General features: G+C 39.0%; 1 protein-coding gene across 1 annotated transcript in view; it reads left to right on the top strand.

Moving 5' to 3' along the window:
- The window catches only part of Fmn2 (formin 2), a 312,905-nt gene that overhangs the window by 1,917 nt on the left and 292,074 nt on the right, over positions 1-18,914 (top strand). Inside the window, exon 3 of the mRNA XM_033761961.1 lies at positions 5-94. Within this exon, the coding sequence (XP_033617852.1) occupies positions 5-94 (90 nt within the window). The remainder of the gene's footprint in view (positions 1-4; positions 95-18,914) is intronic.

Below are 18,914 nucleotides of genomic sequence, written 5' to 3'. Positions count from 1 at the left end.
GCAGCCGCGGACGGCGACGGGGTGACCCCCGCGCTGGCAGCTAAGGCGTCTGGGGCGCAGGCCCCAGCGGACGGCTTCCAGAACGTGTTCACAGGTGAGCGCCCGGCGCCTCCAGGTGGCAGGTCGCCTACCAATCAGGGTCTTCCCCTTGCCAGCCCCCCACCCCTGCTGCTGGGGAATCCTGCCTGGCTGTGACCCTAGTGCCTCGGATAGACGCATTGGTTTTGTTTTTTTACAGGGTGATAAAGGGGGCAATTCGGGAGTATTTGTCCCGAGTCATCTCTAGAAAGGGCTGCTCTGCTTGTTTCCCCCAGATATCTACTCTTGTCCAAGGTTCTGGGTTCCCCCAGGCAGTCTGACTCCTTTTGTACCCTTGTTAGCTAAGCTGTAGTTTATTCCCTCCTTTCTGACTCCTCAGTATTAAAAGAACAAGATTGTTTTCCATCCGTTTTAAAGATAGATATTATAGACGTAAGTCATTCCGTTACTTTACAAAGGTGATCTCTGACTGCTCGTATACATGTGTATACGTGTGTATGCGTGTACACATGCAACATGTATGCAGGTGATACATAGTTCTTATCTTGCAGTGTTCTAACTGGGTACCACTACTTTGGCAAGTTGAGCAGTCACTCTTGTGACTGCTAATGCAGTCCAATCCTGTACGTGCTATTAGAAGAGAATACGTAGTAGAATGTAGGGATGCTTTCATTTGGTTTCATGGTCCAATCAGAATGGGCTGTGACCAGGAAGCAGTGAAGTTGAGAAGGTCAGAGGCATCATGAGGTCCAACTGACACCCTCTTTCTTAGCATCTGTTATAGTCTAACACAGCTAGAGCACACCTGAAGAGTTTACAGCGGTAAATGCCAAGTAGTAAAATGAACGTATCCTTTCTCATAGGCTGACAGGTCCCAAGGCCTTCCCTTAAGTATCCGTGTGTTTTCTCTATACTACTTTTAATTATTAAGTAAAATAGAGTGTTAGAATAGGAAAAAATACAATTTTTTCGCCAGTGGCGGTAAGTTTGCTATAACTATTTGAAAAGCTGACACTTTCAAATGCAATTTTAAAATCTTATATTGTTATTTAATAAAGAGGCTATCTGTAGAACATGACTTTTATGAAAGTTCTTGCTGAGGATGGCTCTTCAGCTGGCTAGGTGCTGTTAATGTTGGGCTAGCTACTTTTTGGGGGCTACATTTTACATTTTCATCTATGTATTGTTTTTATTTTGCATTTATAGAATCTTTAAAAGTAACCTCTTTATATGGGCTTGTTTTTCATTTTCTTTCCTCCTTTTTCTTTATTGTACAGATTCAGTTAAAAGGATATTCAGTCTTAAATGCATTAGATAAATTCTAAAAACAGACCAAAAGCAAAATACACACACACAAAAATGAAAGATCATTTTTGATAGAAGAGTGGAACATTCTTGAGTTTCTTTTTGAAGTCCAGGGGACTGAACTTAGGGCCTTGCACATGGTAGGCAATGCTCTATTTTTCAGCACAATCTTTGTGAATTTAGTGCTGGTGAGAAATCATGGATTTTCTCTTTGAGTTACATTCATTTACATAGTTTTCTCAAAATGAATATTGTTCACAATTACGATTTTCAATGATTAATATTAATAATTGCTATTCCTAGTAGTGGTATAAGATTTTGGAAATTTGCTTCAGTCACTTGGTGTGCGCACACATGCCTTAGTACACACACATGTGTGTAAACACACCCACACACACACACACACACACACTAGACAGCCACATTGTGCCATGCAATATGCCAGGTGGAGAGTGTTACGCAGATTGTTTTATTCCCGGTGCTGGGGATGCAACCCAGGGCCTCTAGGCAAGCACTTTACCATGAACTACATCCCCAGTGTGATACACAGACTATTGAATCATAGTAATGTTTCACTAAGTGAAGAGGAGACACCCATGAGTACCGAGAAGGGATTAGAGGTATAAGTCAGTGGTATAGTACTTGCCCAGTATATGTGAGAATCCGACGTTGCATTTCTAGCATCAGAAGAAAAATAAAGTTCAGTGTACAAGAATCTATATATCTACCTGTATATCTGTCCACAGATGTGTAGACAGGGTCCTAAAAACATCAAGGATATAGTGGCTTATCTCTTTGGGCTGATAGGGAGGACTTGTCAGATGAGGATTGAACAGAATTCTGAAAGATCATAGGCCCTAAATAGGTCGAAATTTTGTTTCCTCTTACAAAGTGTATTCATGGACCTTGCATGTCCTTTAAATTTACTAGTACCATATTTTCAAATTGGAAATTTAGGATCATAGAGGAAGCCTATGGTAGCACTTGGGTTTTGTTGACCGCTCCAAGCAGATTAGTGTGTGTGTGGTACTTTCACACTGAGCTAATCCCAGCTCTCTTAACTTTTTATTTTGAGATAGGGACTTGCTGAATTCCCAGGTAGGTCTTGGACTTGTGATCCTCCTGCCACATCCTCCCCAGCTGCTGAGATTACAGGCTGTAGGCATGTGCACAGCCGTGACTGGTTTCCAAGCAGTTTTTTTTTTTTAATTCTGTGTAGTGAAAGCACAGGGTTAGTTGTTTTTATATGGACATTACCTACCTTGTATTTGATAGTTGGATATAGTGGATACACACACACACACACACACACACACACACACATATACATATGTGTATGTATATGTATATGTATGTGTATATATTTGAGACATGGTCTCACTGTGTAGTTGAGATTGACCTGGAACTCACTATGTATCCCAGGCTGGTCTCGAAATCACAGCGATCCTCCTGCCTCAGCCTCCCAAGTGCTGGGATTACAGGCGTGCGCCACCACGCCTGGCTGCAGATATATTTTGTATAGGAGCTTCCATACATTAATCTCCTTCCTTCAGCTTTAGTCAAGAAAAACAAAATCATTAGATTTAACCTAACTTGTCACTGGGAAGAAATGGTGGTAGAAGAAGAGGTGAAATAACTTTCTCAAGGTCATTCTGTGATTCATGCAGAGGCAGAATGGGAAATAAAAGCCAAGCCTACTGATTCATGCCTGATAACACTTGCTTATTCTCATTCAACACTGGAAGGTAATACATAGAAGAAAAACTATCTTACAGTGTTACAGCACCTATCTGTAATATCTTCCTCTTAGGGGATCTTTGTGATTTCTGTTGATAATGGGCACTCCTTTCATGGTTGAATCTAGCCTTCCTTGGACTAAATGAAAGGTGATCACCGGCCAGGGGGAATTGGATTTTTTAAGGCAGCTTTCATGGAAACTTGGAACAGTGGAAGGAATCCACATTGACAGGGTCCTCTGTTTCTCAGTTGCTGACTCTCCTTGTCATCTGCCACCACATGTGCTTCTCTCTTGTACTCTGCTATTTTATGGGTGTCTTGGAAGTTACAAGGGGCTTGGGGAGCACCATTAATGTCCTTAGGGGACCAGTTCTTTGGCCTTGATTGTGTATGTATTTGGATCAGTTAACTGCCAGCTGCCTTGGAAGCAGGTGATCATATACGTATCTATGGGCTTCCTTCAACATCTTTTATCTTTAAAGCATAGAATAAGGATTGTAAGCTCTGCAGCAAAGAACAGATGTTTCTTTTTTCTGCCTTGCAAATGCGGGGAGAATATTGTGGTGAAGAGATTTCCATTTCACATGTTTGTATCTTTTTGGGAGATATAAAAACATTAGCAATGAGGGAGACTAAAACACTATCTTGTTTAGCTGTTAAGAAACTGATGATGTCTTAAGCCACTGCTTCTACAAACATCACGATTAATGTGTTTGAAATACATATTTTTCCATGGATAATAGAAAAGAACTGAGAGGTTTCTTTACCTAAATGTTTGCAGCTCGTGGCCCCGGACACCTAGTAATGTGGTCCCTCAAGATTGTGAACTTTCAACATCATTACGTAGTTTTCAAGACTCTATTGAACAGTGCTTGAACTTCGTAGGTGTAGGTGACAGTGTAACGCTGTGAGGGGAGGAGGAAGCGCGGTGTGGACTCTGCCTCCTATATCTGCTGCACAGTCTGTGTCGAAGCCCACGAGTGTCAGACGTTCCTGGGTGAGTGAAGTGTAGTGATTCCTGGTGATAGGATTTCAACCCACCTATGGGTGTGTGAGCTTGTGAAATGAGTGTTTATTCTTTTCAAGAAGACATGGAAGCTTTCTTATGTAATTATTAAATATGGACTCATTTCATAAAATAGTTACTAAGTTAAATATAAAAAGGGGGGCGGGATTTAGGCTGCTGTCTGCCTTGTAAGCGCAAGGTCCTGAGTTTGATATCGCCCTGCTACTCCAAAATAATAAATAAATAAATAAATAAATAAATGGAATTTGTGTGACATATTTATGTATTTTATAATATAGTCTATGCAGCCCAAGACAATCCCATTTACTTGGTACTTCCTAGGCAAGTCAAAAGTTTGGACACTCATACTTTACACATTAATCATAGCAGTAGCTGGGAATAGAGGTTTCTTCTTTCTTGCTTTTCTTTCTGTGTGTGTGTGTGTGTGTGTGTGTGTGTGTGTGTGTGGTGCTGGGGACAGAACTGAGGGCCTGGCCCATGCTAAGCAGTGGTTCTGTGACTGACAGAGTTCCATTTCCAGCCCAGTGATACCGCCCTGCATTTGAGGTTCAGACTTTTAACACGCTGAAGACGTGATGCTAAGTCACTTGTTTTTGCAGCGCTAGAGACAGAACCCATGCAATGCAAGTGATCTGCCACTGAGCAGTATCCCTAACCTGCTCAATACTTTGATAGGACTCCTACCAAAGTCAATTATGTGCTTATCTGTCTTTTTTAAAAGGCATGGTCTAAAAATTTAATCTGTTTTAAAGAGTGTAATGTCATCTTCAGGCATGCCATCTTGTGAAAATGTTAGTGATTCCCTCAACAGCTATTTCAGGGTGGAGGCTGGGGGACGCAGCCTGCTGTTTCTGAGCTTTAGTGTCTTTATTGTTTCTTGACCCTTCCCTGCTCTCAGCTGTCTATTCTTAGAGCTGTCTTGTTTCTTCTCCAGCCCCCTGCCCCACTTCTTTATGATTCGATTTTTCAGGTCAGTTTTTCATTGGCCTGTTAAGCCTGGAGCAGCGAAGTCAGCTTTATTTATTGCACTTCTACTAATGCCAGGCCCTGCACTGATGGATTATATGATTTTCTGCCATCCTCACAGCAGTCTTGAAGTAGAGCTGTTTATCCCCATCTTTCCTAGGAGCAAAGCAAGGCTCAGACGTGTGAAGTAACTTGCCTGATGGCATTCAGCTAGTAAGTGCCCCATTTGGGATTTTAAAAAACAAACCTGTTGTTAGTATGTATAGAGTAAAACCAAGTGGATCATCGAGCTTTTGGAGGGCTGCTTAATAAAGTTCTTGGAGTTTCGGACTTGGATGGTACATGACTTTGGCCTTTCTGAAGGTTATCTGGATGTCTGTATTGGCAAGAGGAAGGCCCCACCCTAGGAGTACACAATTGCTGACATGGCTTGGGAATTCGTTACATTGAAGTTTTTAAGGCCAGGAACAGTCTGAATTCTATCAGTAGCACTTGACAGAGTACAGATGTCCGGTTAACGTCCAAAAATGAAAAAAGTCAGAATTATCCCTAATACGTATGACGTCCAACTATAACAAGAAAGGGGTTATAGGATGCTATCCTTTTCCCTAAATATTGCCATACTGGGTTCTATATATCAGAAGAGATTGTAGCGGCATTAATGGAGACTGGGGACAATGTTTTTAAGTTATTTGAGTTTGGTCTGAGCATCGTTTCTTAGGGTTTCTTCTGAGGTGAGTTCTCCCCATGTTACCCAGGCTGACCTTGAACTCAAGATCTTCCCATCTCAGGCTCCTGGGTAGCTGGGATTACAGGCATGTGCCACTGTGTCACACTCTTTCGCTTGGTTTCTTAGGTCTGTGGTTTGGATCAAAGTCAGGTACCCCAGTAGCTTCAGTGATAGATTTTAATAACTGCCTTGTGAACTGAGGACTGGCCTAGTTTTAAGTACATTTAAGCAGTTGGATAAAAGCCACGAGTATCTGAAATAGAACAGATGCTTCTAATGCTTTTTCTTCTGATTCTATTAAAAAGTTGCTGAAAAATATGTTGATGAGGCCAGCTGTAGTTATTCTAACTACTATTATTATTTACGTCCTATTTAGCTAAGAGATTCTCAGATAAATTTCCTCATATGTATTAAGGTGAAGAACAATTTCACATTAGTAATATTAAGATGAAACAGTGAATATAAAGGCCCTACCACTTTGCCTGCTGCACTGAAGTCATTTAATTGGTGCTAATTACTTTTCTGTCTTGATTTGTTTTCTTAATAAACTTCATTGTTTAAAGTGGCCAGAGCCAAATTTGTTATAATTGAACCGAACAACTCTAAAATTGTACGAAACTTTGGCAGGATATAAATTGATCAGACATTAATTGAAAATTAATATTTGTAGTTACTAGATTTTTTGTTTTGGTTTTTGGGGAGGAGAGATTTTAAAATTTTATGTGATGTTTTCCTTTTACATGGTTGTAAGCACTATCGTCAATTTCTTGGGAATTTCCAGGGGCTTAGGAGAAGGCAAGCATATGATGGGGTGTGGCTGTGAGACTGAGGGCGGGTGATGCTTTCTAAAGGAGAGGGTGGAGAGGAGGAGGCAGCAGCTGACACCCTCAGTATTTAAGTTCTGCACAGCATCTGGCCACAACCGCCTGATTTTGCAGCCTTCCCTCCCACGATTCCTTTCATAAACTCTACTTTAGACAACTAATCTGCTTACTGTTCTATGAACTTGCATTTCTTTTTCCCAACTTTGGGCCTTTGTCTTGCTGTTTTACGCCCTTGGAACGCCCAATTTGTCTCTTGATTTAGCATCTGAAAAGGGCTTATTCCATTTCCCTTTCTTTGCGTCTTTCCCAGCTAGACCTAACTGGTGGCCATCTCTCTGGCTCTGTCCTTACTGTTTATATCACATTGCATTTGCTTCTTGGACTGAGGGATTCTTTCAGTCCTCTTTCCTTCCTGCTTGGCAGATTCCATCTGTCCATCATCTCCTCGTCTCTCAGTCCATCCACATTTATCTACTCTGTGTCTTGTGTGTGCCAGACAACGTGATAAACACCAAGTAAACTAAATGTCTTGATGAATATTTGTTCATGAATCTTTTTGAGGTGTTTATACAGGTGAGTTGGCATTCAGGCTAATGACAGCTAAGACTAGTTGAATTTAAACTTGAAAATTGCTAACTTATTTGGGCAGTTGAAATGAATTATTTTCATTGAGGTGTATTTGAATCAGTGATAAAGGTAGAATGATAACTTTGACAGAACATATGTTGAAAACATGTATTCTTGCTTCTAAAAGTTAATTTTAAAATCATGATATTTCAGTTACTCTGACCTTTCACACATATATACATTTCTCTGAGCTACATTTCCTGTATCAAATATAAATTTTATTGGTAATGGTGAAAGAGGTAAAGGGGAGAGAGAAAATTTTATTCTTCTCTTCATTTTGCTTTAGCATTGTAAGTAATAATAAAATTTAGCATTAAGGGGCCATTAGGAAGAAACAGATGAGTATCGCCTCTGAGTTAATAGTTATTGCATGTAATTTTAGCAACTGAAAACTTTTATAAGGCTTTTCAATATTAAAAATATAAGTATATGGAAAATATGATGAATCAAATTGAAACTGTAGTAATGCTAGGTAGTTATTAAAATTGTAAAAACTAACGGTTAGTAGAGGCTATAGAAAGACATTAATCATACTACAGAGTCATTATTCTTTTGACAGATACTCTGCTCTGGATAAGAAAGGGGGAAATGCCTTCCACCTTTGCAGAGTTGTACTTGGAAGTGTTGATCGGGCAAGAAAATTTCTACTATTCTTCTGTGGTTGAGTCAGGCTGCAGCAAATCTTGGAACCACTGGAAGCTTTATCATCAGTTGTGCTCGAGCTGCTGTGGCCTGAAAATGGTCCTCTTGAGATAATATCTTGGGAAGCATATTGTAAAATTATGCTTGGAACTATTTAGACTATCCAGTTGAATGTCTTTGTACATCAGGCAAAAGTTCCTTGTTATAGTACTTGGTAATACAGTGCACATGTACGGAGAGTAATTCTGTCATGTAAATGTTTGCTTTATGTCGCTAGGAAGGAGAAAAATGTTAGGAAGCCCAGGGCCAAGGCTCAGGCGGAGCAGTCTTTCAGTCTACTTTCCTTTTCAGTTTTGCCACTGGTTTTCTATAAGGCTTGGGCTATAATTTCTCACTTTTTTGTTTGTTTTTGGTATGTGTGTGGTGCTGGGGATTAAACCCAGGGATTTACACTTGCTCTCCTGCTGACCCGCACCCTCGGATCTTGTACTGCTTAGTGCTTTGGTTTCTTAACAGCAGAGATTTAAGATGTAGCTCATTGATAGTGTGCTTACGTAGCATGCATGAGACCTTGGGTTCAATCCCAGGTGCTGCCTAGAAAGCTGCCTCCTCCAAGTTCCTTTGAACCCTGTGATTTTAGAAAGGTGATGGTTCCTGCAGGTATGTTTCTGCCTAATTGTGGTATTGTGCATATGGAGAGTGCTTCTTTATTGGTAGAACTGAAGAAAATCCTTATGCTGGTGAATCCATTGATCCCATGGGTAAGGGCGCTTTGGATTTCTGAGAGCAATGATGCTTTGACCTTGATAGTTTTGATTAATTTTTGGCTCATGTTGAAAGGGATTTGGAATGGTTGGAATGTCATCTATCATGAATGCATGTTTCTGAACACTGAAGAAGTAATTTTGTATGATAGATGATCTCGTGTTATGAAAATATGTGAAAGGTAAAGCTACGCTGTACAATGTGTTACCTGGAGACTTAGACAACATCAAATTTTTCTCATATGGGCACAGAATACTGAACAAATCCTTTCAGATTCATTTTCAGCAGTGAAAGTCATCTACTCTTGGATGAATTACAAGCTGTACATTTTTTCTTATACTTTAAACTTCTCGATACAAGCAGTGCGGTCTTTGACTTTAACATATTTGTCTTTGTTATATTTTCAGTTCTCCTACTATTATATGTATACTTACTCAAATAATTTTTATTGAGTCCACTTAGAAGTTTGCCTTGATATTAAAATTTTCTTAGGGAATAAAAAATTTTGAAAGCTCCCAGATTTAAAAAAAAAAAGTTTTATTGGCCTTATACTAGTACTGCTTGGTGAAAGCTATTAAAAAGCAGATGGACTAGAGTGGAACCATTTCAGGGTCTCATAAATGCGGTTCCTTTGTAGAGGGTTTTGTAAGCAATGAGTCTCTTCATTATTAAGATACAAATTTTCTTTTCTTTTAAAGGAATAATAAAAGGAATGGGATAACAATAGGGATAATGTTTTGTGACACACTTTTCAAACTATATACTTGATGTAATTGGCTCCTTTTTCCTGAAGACCAATACTTCCTGTCCAGAGAAGTCTGAGTCATGTGAACTCCATGGGAAGTGTTCATATTGCAGCTACCAAGATGTTCTACAAGCCAATTATATTTTACTGTGCTTGCACTGCTGGTTCAGGTAAATGGCTTTGAGGGTGGAAAATGTTTGGAGAGTATCCTGGTAGTTTATTTCAGGATATAGAATGGGATCTGCCTCTATTCCATTTTTAGAAAAATCCAGAAGCTTGTTGACTCTTGGGCCCAATTTTTGGGGGTTAGGCGTAGATGGTAGAACAAGAACTGCCACTGTTTAGAGGGAGAGACATGGGACTGGACTGAAAATGTGATACATTGATTTGGACTGTTTCTCTGAGGTGCTTCATTTGACTCTCGCAGATCATTTTCCTGTCATCTGTTCTGGGATAATAAAAACTGGATATGTAGTTTAGGTTTAGCTTTTGGGTACGCTTCGAAGGTTCAGCCCCCAGTTTCCTTTTGTAAGGTTTCTTCACCAACTTTAATAACCAGTAGACTGCTAGGTGTGCATCTCTAGCTCCTGTCTTCCATGCCCTAGAGGCATTTCATTTTAAGACCACAGGTCTAGGGGAGTCATTGTGACTAAAAGGGCACTTATTATTTTCCTGCCCTCTAAACCCCCTCTTCCTGAGCCTCCCAGTCAGGGTACTGCTGTTCAGTCTTGCCCTATTCGCTGATTCCTCATTCTTTTCATATGTCACACCCAACTAATCTTCCCATTTTAAATATTAATCTTCCCATTTTAAAATGTCTTCTGGTTTCTGTTCCCATTGCCTCTGGCTTTCCTAGCTCATTTAGATCACTGTCACCAGCCTCCTCAACATTCTCCTGACCACAGTTTGGATTTTTTCCAGTCTATTTTTCATAAGGCAAGAGAGTAAATTATTTAAAACACACATTTAGGAGCTGAAGTATAGCTCTGTGGTAGAATATATACTTGGCATGAGTATGGCCTTTTAATCTGTAGCACAAAAGACTATAATGAATAAGATAAAGTAAAATAAAATAAAATACACACCTGGGCAGGATAGCCCATTTAGAAACATTATAGTGATCTCATTTTACTCCAAGTTGAAGTGTAAATTCTTTTATATGTGTCAAATATGTACAATGCATGTTTTATATCTTCATATTGTTAAAAGGTAAACCTTACTACATTTACCAGAGTTTGAGCAGGTAAAGAAAAAACTGATCAATGAAGAAGCACTCAGGACAAAAAACAGTTCAGACAGCTTCGGCCGCAGCCTCTGGGCAGGGGTTTACTTATAGCCAGGATGGAGGTAACATACAGAAATAGCCCGATTGCTTACAATTCCATACTTGTCTTATTTGGGCACACTTTGACGGTTCTCACCTATGATTGGTCGGATGCTTGGTTGCTATGATTGGCCAAGACTTGACCATGTGTTGTAAGAATATACTTCCAGTTAAATTGGGGTTTGTTCACATATTAAGTTAGATTATTTTCCCCTACATATGGAAGCAGGTTTAAGACTAATTTTAATATGTAAATAATATCATATAACACATTACATACATATGCTTTGTATAATAGGCATGTAATAGGCGTGATATGTGGTTCGACGTACCTTCAAATTTAATTCTCTGCAGCATTTTTCTCTCATTGCTCAATCTCTACTTCCCGTCTGCCATCTCTTCAACCATCTAAATACTCTGATTACTCTTCAGATATTCCAGGTTCTTTCTAGTATCATTGACAGTATTCTTGGGGAAAAAAAAAATCCCTTCAGTGATGTTTCTCATTTCATGATAAAACTCCCTTCCTTGGTCCTTACAGAACTCTTCATTTTGTCCCTATATTCTCACATTTTATTTCCCATTCTGAGATCCCTATGGACATAAAAGACTAGTTTTATGTATTTGGTATCCGTGGAATCGTGTATATTTTTGTAAAGTACATAGTAGTGTGTTTATACAGATACAGTACTCTTGAGTTGTAGACCTCATTTATTTTTGAAGTGTGACCGCCTTTGGAAAAAATATACATTTTTCTGGGTAAATTCCTGAGAAACTTATTGCTCCTTACTGTTACAGCATATTCCAAAGGGTGAATGTTCTGCTGGGTTGTACAACAGCAGGGGGCACCATTTACCTCTCATAGTAGGTGCTTAAGGTTTTTCCTAGGGTTATGCAATGCTGCTGCTCTGGGTGCATTCCCTGGATTTTATTTAAATGATTGTGCAGTGACATCCATCGAGATTCCCTTACTTTTCAGCCTAGTGTAGAAAACGCTCTGAGAAATATGTATATTAAGGAGATTGCTCAGTCATACAATAAAGATTTACTTAATTTGTCTGGGTATGGCCAGATTAATTTCCAGAATGCATAATGTCTCTCCTAGTTTATAATCCATTCACACAGTAAATTACCATTATATACATTCCACTAGTCCTTAGAGGGAAAGTTATTACTGTTCTACTTTTTAGTATGTGTTTATTGGATGACCAACGCCTTTGAGAAAACCTGTGCTTTAAATTTTTTTTTAATTATTTTGCCATTTGGTTTACCTTTCTGTGAATTGCCTCCTCCTGTCCTCGTACTTTTTCTGTAGGGTTTTCTGAGTTTTGTGGTTATTCACAGGTGTTCCTAATATATCCTAGGTCTTATCCTAATACCAATGCTGGGATATGAGACATTATTCAAAGCCTCCTTCTGGTCTTCTTTCCTTATGTTAAAGGTCAGGAGTTTAATTTTATTTATTTATTTATTTAGAGACAGGGTCTCACTATGTAGTTGAGACTGACCTGGAACTCACTGTGTAGCCCAGGCTGGTCTCGAACTTACAGCGATCCTCCTGCCTCAGCTTCCTGAGGGCTGGGATTACAGGCATGAGCCACCACGCCCAACAAGGTCAGGAATTTAAAAGTGACGTTTCTCATAGTCCCTTGCAGGTTTGAGTTTCAGATGTGATTTATGTTTCATAATTCTGTACCACACATAGAAGGCCGTGGTCAGGTCTAAGACTTCTGTTGTTTCTACTGGCCGTCATAGCTGAGGAACTGTCCAACTCTTTCAGGGCAAAGTTAGCAAGGTCTTGTATCCAGGACTTGGGTGGGGCTGGGTGTGTCTGTGCAGCTGATACAGCTGGTGGCAGACATAGCACAGTGCCAGAGCCAGTAATAGAGGTAGACTTAGCATTGGGGCTTCCTGGTCAAGCAGGAAGTGAGCTTCTAGGGCCCAGGACTTCAGATCATAGAGGAAGTGGCTGCTTCTTTGGTTGTCTGGTCCCATATTGGGGCTTTGTGAGTAGTTTCTGAAAAGAAACTTTAAATCTGAAAAGAACCCTTTAATCCATGCCATCCAAGATTCCATAAGCCTAAGTTGTATCCTATGATAGATCTCCTCCTATTTAAAAGATTTGGAGTAGATTCAGTTTTATGAAATTATTGAATCTTGACATGAAGAAATGATCTTAGCAAATATTGTCTGCTAAATTGTATCTTCCAAAATTCGTAGTGTCCTTAGTTGGACAGAAATACTTAAATTTTATATGATCCAATTTATTTCTAATTTATGGTTTGTACTGTTTCTCATTTAAGAAAGTTTCTTTGACTCCAAGGTAGCAAAAATTCTCCCCTCTCTAGTTTTCTATTATAGCTTCATCTTTTACATTTCCATTCTTGATTAGAGTCTTCTTTGGTAGGTAGTGTAATGTGGGGATATAGTTTTATTTTTCTCCACATGGCAAAGTCAGTTTTTCCAGTGTAATCTACTAATTTTACTCAGTGACTTTTGTTACCATATTTATAGCATTCATATATCTCTCTCTCTCTCTTTCTCTCTCTCTCTCTCTCTCTATATATATATATATAGAGAGAGAGAGAGAGAGAGAGATAAATCTGTTTCTGAGGTTTCTGTTCTTTCCTTTTCTATGTTTTTTTTTTCTGTTTTCAAGCAGTACCATATGGTTCTTATAAATGTGACTTTGCAGAGAAGTATCCCTTTTTCAAAGTTGACTTAATCCTCAATATGTACCTTAGATGTAGTTGTCCATGTAAATTTAGAATATGCTACTGACTGTTTTTAATAAATCCTAATGGCATTTGGTTGGATTTTCATTAAATTGATAGATTAGGCTGAACATTGTTATCACTTTTATAATACCAGCTAATCAAAGAATGTGAAGCACTTTCTCATTTATTCAAATTATCTTTAAGTCCTTTTAGAAGTGTTTAGAGTTTTCTCTACAGAGGGTTTGTGCTTTCTTTGCTGACCTCGTTTCCAGATACTATTTTATCACTAATAGGATGGCTGTCTGACTTTTGTATGACTTCTACTTGTTGTTGCAGTAAAGAAATGTTTTTAATGTCTTTCCGTTGTAAGTATTATATGATTTGGCTCATGACTATCTTTAAACCTGGTTAATTAGGTATTATAAAGTCATGAAATTTTAAAGGCAATCTTCTTTTTACAGAACATAATCGTATAACAAGCACTGGGTAAACTCTATTGAAATTATTGTGACTTTCTTTTCAGCATTGTACATTATCAATTTTTGTGGGCATTCTGTGCTGTCTTTTGGGACTCACCATCTTAAACTCCAGAAACATTAACTTCTTAATTTAGGAATTTGTGTTATGCATTCAACATTAATAACAATCTTTCTAATTACTTTAAATATTTCAAAAGCACCATTTAAACAATTGTATAATATTTTATCCAACCAGAAGAGCCATCCCTGAATATCCATTTTTATATACATATATATATATTTGTGGGCACAAATATTTCAATTGATAGATAATATGGGATCTTAGAGGAAGTTTATGAAATAAATATGTCTGAGCTTTAAATCAGAGGAAGTTTCATATAAGAGACATTTGTTTTAATTCTCATTTTGTGTAAGATAGTTTGGAAGAAACAGACACTTATGTTAACACTTTTAAAAATATAGCAGTTATCTTGTTTATCCTGCAACCATCAAAAATACATAAAGGGAACTGGATGAGATGTTGTGCCTGTAGTTCCAGCTGCTCAGGAAGGTGAGGCAAGAGGAGCTCTTGAGCCCAGGAGTGTAAGCAACATAGCAAGATCCAGTCTCCTAAGAACACTAAGACTGGGGTGAGTTTTTGATTAGCATGCACAGGGCCATGGGTTCCATCCCCAGCTCCACCCAATGAAAAAGTTACAACACAACATACATACACAAAAAGACGATGTATTTGTAGGTGTTAGAATGAAATTTTAAGACAGAATGTTAAAAGTAAACTACATTTTTGTTCAGTAAAATCTTTTAGTTTTAATTCGGTGGAACTCATTATGTTTAGTGTTTCTGTGACAGTTTGGTAGAAAATATATATCCCTGTTATGGCTGTATCTAGATATCCCCCAAAGTTTCATGTGGTCATAGGTGGGGCTTTTTGGAAGTGGCTGCATCTAGGGTGTGATACTGGGATTAAGGATGTGTGATGACTAAATGTGTTTAGCACAGTTCTGGATATGAATAATGGAAGCCCCACCCTGGTTGTTGGTGGCACCAACAAATAGGCTTATAGCTTGTATAGAATATAAAAGGAGAAAGGGAAGGCAGGCTGCTGCTGCTTACTGCCTCCCACCAGCTTTACCATGCACTGTTTCTCCTCTGTTCCCTTCCCATGCCACCCTGCTTTGCAGCCAGCCGGCTATGAACTGAAACCTCTACAAACTGCGAGTCAAATAAACCTTTCCTCCTTAAAAAAAAGTGAATGATATTTTAGAGCATGAACCTCGGCACAAAATTCATACTTGATACTCTCCCACCTGTGTATAAATTTATGCAACTTACTCAAATATTTGGGCCTTGATATCTTTACAGGAGAAATTAGGGATTTGAGCTAAAGGATCCTAAGATTTGCTCTCACTCCAAAATACTTAGGGTTAAAAGTATAGTCGTAGAATGTCACCATATAATTTGATCCTAATAACAAAAATTATTATTATTAACCTAAATTATTAACAGAAAAGTTATATGAATCATGATGGCTAATAGAAGTGAGACAACACAACAACAATAACAACAACAACAAAACCCACACAATTCTCCTGGAGTCTCCATGGGACAGTTTCTATATTAAAAGTTTTTTCTATTCCTGTTTACTTTATTAATTCAGGCAAATAATGAGAGTGCCAAGGACACTCCTTGTTCTGTGTCATCATCACCAATAAGGAGCCTGTGGTCTGCATCTCTTCTACAAGAGTAAGATGCATTGATTTACTGTGTTATTAGCCAAGGGGAGGGTGCATGTTTTCTTAGTGATTGTAGCCTCTGGTGGGCCTGTGAGATTCTTTGACATGTGATAGACTCCTATATACTTGGTTGTCTTTGCTGCTACTCCCACCCTAATTCCACTAAAGATGTTTAATTAAGGTCATGTGCTCTAAACAGTCACTGTAGCTAGGTTGTTAGCCCCTGCAGGGTGCAGACCGCATGGTCTGTTTCTTTTATGTCTTAGTGCAAAATGTTGGTCAGAAGCTTTTCCAGGAGTTGCTGGCTTATTCAGATGTAGAAGGTCCCTGGAATAAAAATGAGGAGAGCAGAGTGTGCGTCCAGTTTTGGCACTGTCACCCTCCGGTCTTATGACCTCAGGCAGATTCTGGAACCTTCTCATTGCCCAGTTAGTTCCTTTGAAATTGCAAAGATAAATCCTTGCTCTTCAGAGACTGGGGTTATGGCCCAGTGGTGGTGTGCGTGCCTAGCATGCCCATGGTCTCATGTACTCTACAAAATGTACAATAAATGTGGAAATGCCTTGAACATGGTAGAGTTCTAGCCAAATAAAAGATTTCTACTTTTTTTTTTTTTTTTTTGTGCTGGAGAGCTGAACCCAGGGCTTTGTGCATGTAGAGCAAGTGCTGAATTTTCTATTTTTTTATGGTGTCACTGGTCAGAGGGCCAGTAGAGCTCCAATCCAAGGATGGATGATTTCATCTCATTCTGCTAAAGGGTTGCTATGTTTTCTGTGATAGTAAATAGTTTTCTCTACTTTCTAGCTGCTGTTTTCATGTTTTTCAAGCCCTGTGATCTTTACTTACTTTTCTAAGCTTAGAGAAGTGTTTGTATGTAGTGTACGACAGCAAAGCTAGTTCTGTGTGTTTTATTTTTTATTAACCATCATGTGGAGATATATACGGGGAGAGAGGGGATTAGTGCACAAGTTATTGGAGGACATTAATGATTAATAAGTTCTCTCATTGAATATTATTTTAATATCAATTTAATAAACATAATAAGACAAATAATGCAAGCTTTAAAAAACAAAGTTAGAACTTGTAGCAAGCATGATTTTAGTGCCTTATTAAAGTCTACTGATATAAAAAAAAGCAAATTCATGGAGGATGAAGATGGTTTAAGCTATAATCTCTTTCCATAGTATCTTACTTTTTCAGATGCTTTTAGAGCCTACTTAATGATTTCCTTCAAATTAAATTAAATTTTCATTCTACACTTACAGCAAAGAACATTTGAAATACATCTTCACAACAGCAGTAACCTTTACTGCACTGTGTGATGCTTTTTGTTTGTTTGTTTTTGCTTTTGTGAGATAAGGTATCACATGTAGCCCTGGTGGCCTCGGTCTTAATCCTTCTGCCTTGGCCACCTGAGTGCAGGGATTACAGGGTGGGCCATAGTGCTCACCTTGTGTGATGCTTGCTACAAAACTTCTCTTAGTTAATTCTCACAGAAACTCTAGAAAGCAATGAGGATGATGATTTTCAGTTTAGAGATGATGAAATTGGGCTGGGGAGTGTAGCTCAGCGACTGAGTGATTGTTGAGCATGGCCGAGGCCATAGGTTCATCCCCAGCACTGCAAAGAACACAAATGCAAACACACAGAAGAGGCAAAGGAAAAGAGGAGAGAGAGAGTCAGAGACAGATAGAGAAGCACAGAGAGGAAACACAGACTTAAGGAGTCTGAGTGACTTGTCCTGGATTGTAGCTCAGCACTGGTAGCAAGGGGATTAGAATCCACTCAGTGTGTTCCATAGTTTCGACTCATAACTGCTGCACTGTGCTTCCTCTCCTGGCCACACTCCATGAAGTCTGATGATAAAGACCATGTGTTTCAAGCAGAAAAGATTGGGTAGAAAACTAACATTTTGTTTGTTTGTTTGTTTTGGTTTTTTGAGACAGGGTCTCACTATGTAGTTGAAACTGACCTGGAACTCACTATGTAGCCCAGGCTAGTCTCGAACTCACAGCGATCCTCCTGCCTCTGCCTCCTGAGTGCTGGGATTACAGGCATGCACCACTACGCCTGGCTCAAAACTAACATTTTGTATTCTAAAAAAAAATTAAAAGATAAATTTTCCATAGGTTATACTTTTCCAGATTTCTTTAGGCTGTACACTCGACACAGTACATGTAATGTGCACAACAAATGAGATGGACAAGGTGCCTAACATCCTGGGGCCTGCATTTCCAAATTTGTAAAGGATAATTGGGGGCTAGGCTTGATGGACAGGAAGATGGAAGACTGGCCTTTCTGCTGAGTCCTTTTTTTTTTGAGTGGATGAAGAAAAAGAGGAGGAAGAGAAAGCCTGAGGAACTGCTCCTGCCTTTGTCTTTATAGAGTGATAAACTCGCCAAGTCTAGTTTTTATATACTTACAAAATTTATAGTAATCTATATTATAAAGGATGGTTTTATGGCCTGTGATAATTTTCTTAAGTTTTGCTGTTACTGTGGCTGCTAGGGGAGTGTTCGTAGTCAGTGGTGGGGTCTAGTTCTTCCTGTATATGTGATATATGTGATTCCAGACCCAGTAGCATGCTTTCTAATGGTTGTAGAGGTAGCCACCATGTGTATAAAGACATCATGTGTATAATTCCCCACACTCCAAAAGGCTAAAGCAGAAGGATCACAAGTTTAAACCCAGCCTGGGCAATTTAGCAACTTGAGACCCCGCCTCAAAATAAAAATAGGGGTGGGATGTAGCTGAATGTGAAGGTCTTGTGTTCAATCTCCACTGTGGTGGGAAAAAAAACCCCTTCTTGCTAGCATTTATTGTTTTTGTATTCTGGGTGATGGCTATGTGGACTGGAGCAGATGGAATCTTAATGCAGTTTTGATTTCTGTTTTGCTAATGGCCAGATGGTGAACTTTTTTTTTTTTTGTGGTACCGGGAATCAAACTCAAGTCCTTGCGCTTGCGAGGCAGGCTACCGAATCGCTGAGCTAAATCCCCGGCCCAGATGTTGAATATGTATCCAAATACTTAGTGGTTATTTCTACTTCTTTTGAGAAGTATCTGTTCAATTCATTTGCCCATGTATTGATTGGGCTATTTGATTTTCTTTTTATGATGCTCTGTCAGAAGAGCAGCTGGCAAAGATTTTCTCCCATCCAGTAGGCTGTCTCTTTACTTTGTTAGTTGTTTTCTTTGCTGTGTAGAAACAAGTTAATTCTTTGATCACCGGTACCAAAAAAAAAAAAAAAAAAA

The sequence above is a fragment of the Fukomys damarensis genome, unplaced genomic scaffold, assembly GCF_012274545.1.
Source record: "Fukomys damarensis isolate Sample0158 unplaced genomic scaffold, DMR_v1.0_HiC HiC_scaffold_11, whole genome shotgun sequence".
Lineage (NCBI taxonomy): Eukaryota > Metazoa > Chordata > Mammalia > Rodentia > Bathyergidae > Fukomys > Fukomys damarensis.
Note: the sequence above shows the minus strand (reverse complement) of the source record. Positions and strands in the feature narration are given on the sequence as shown.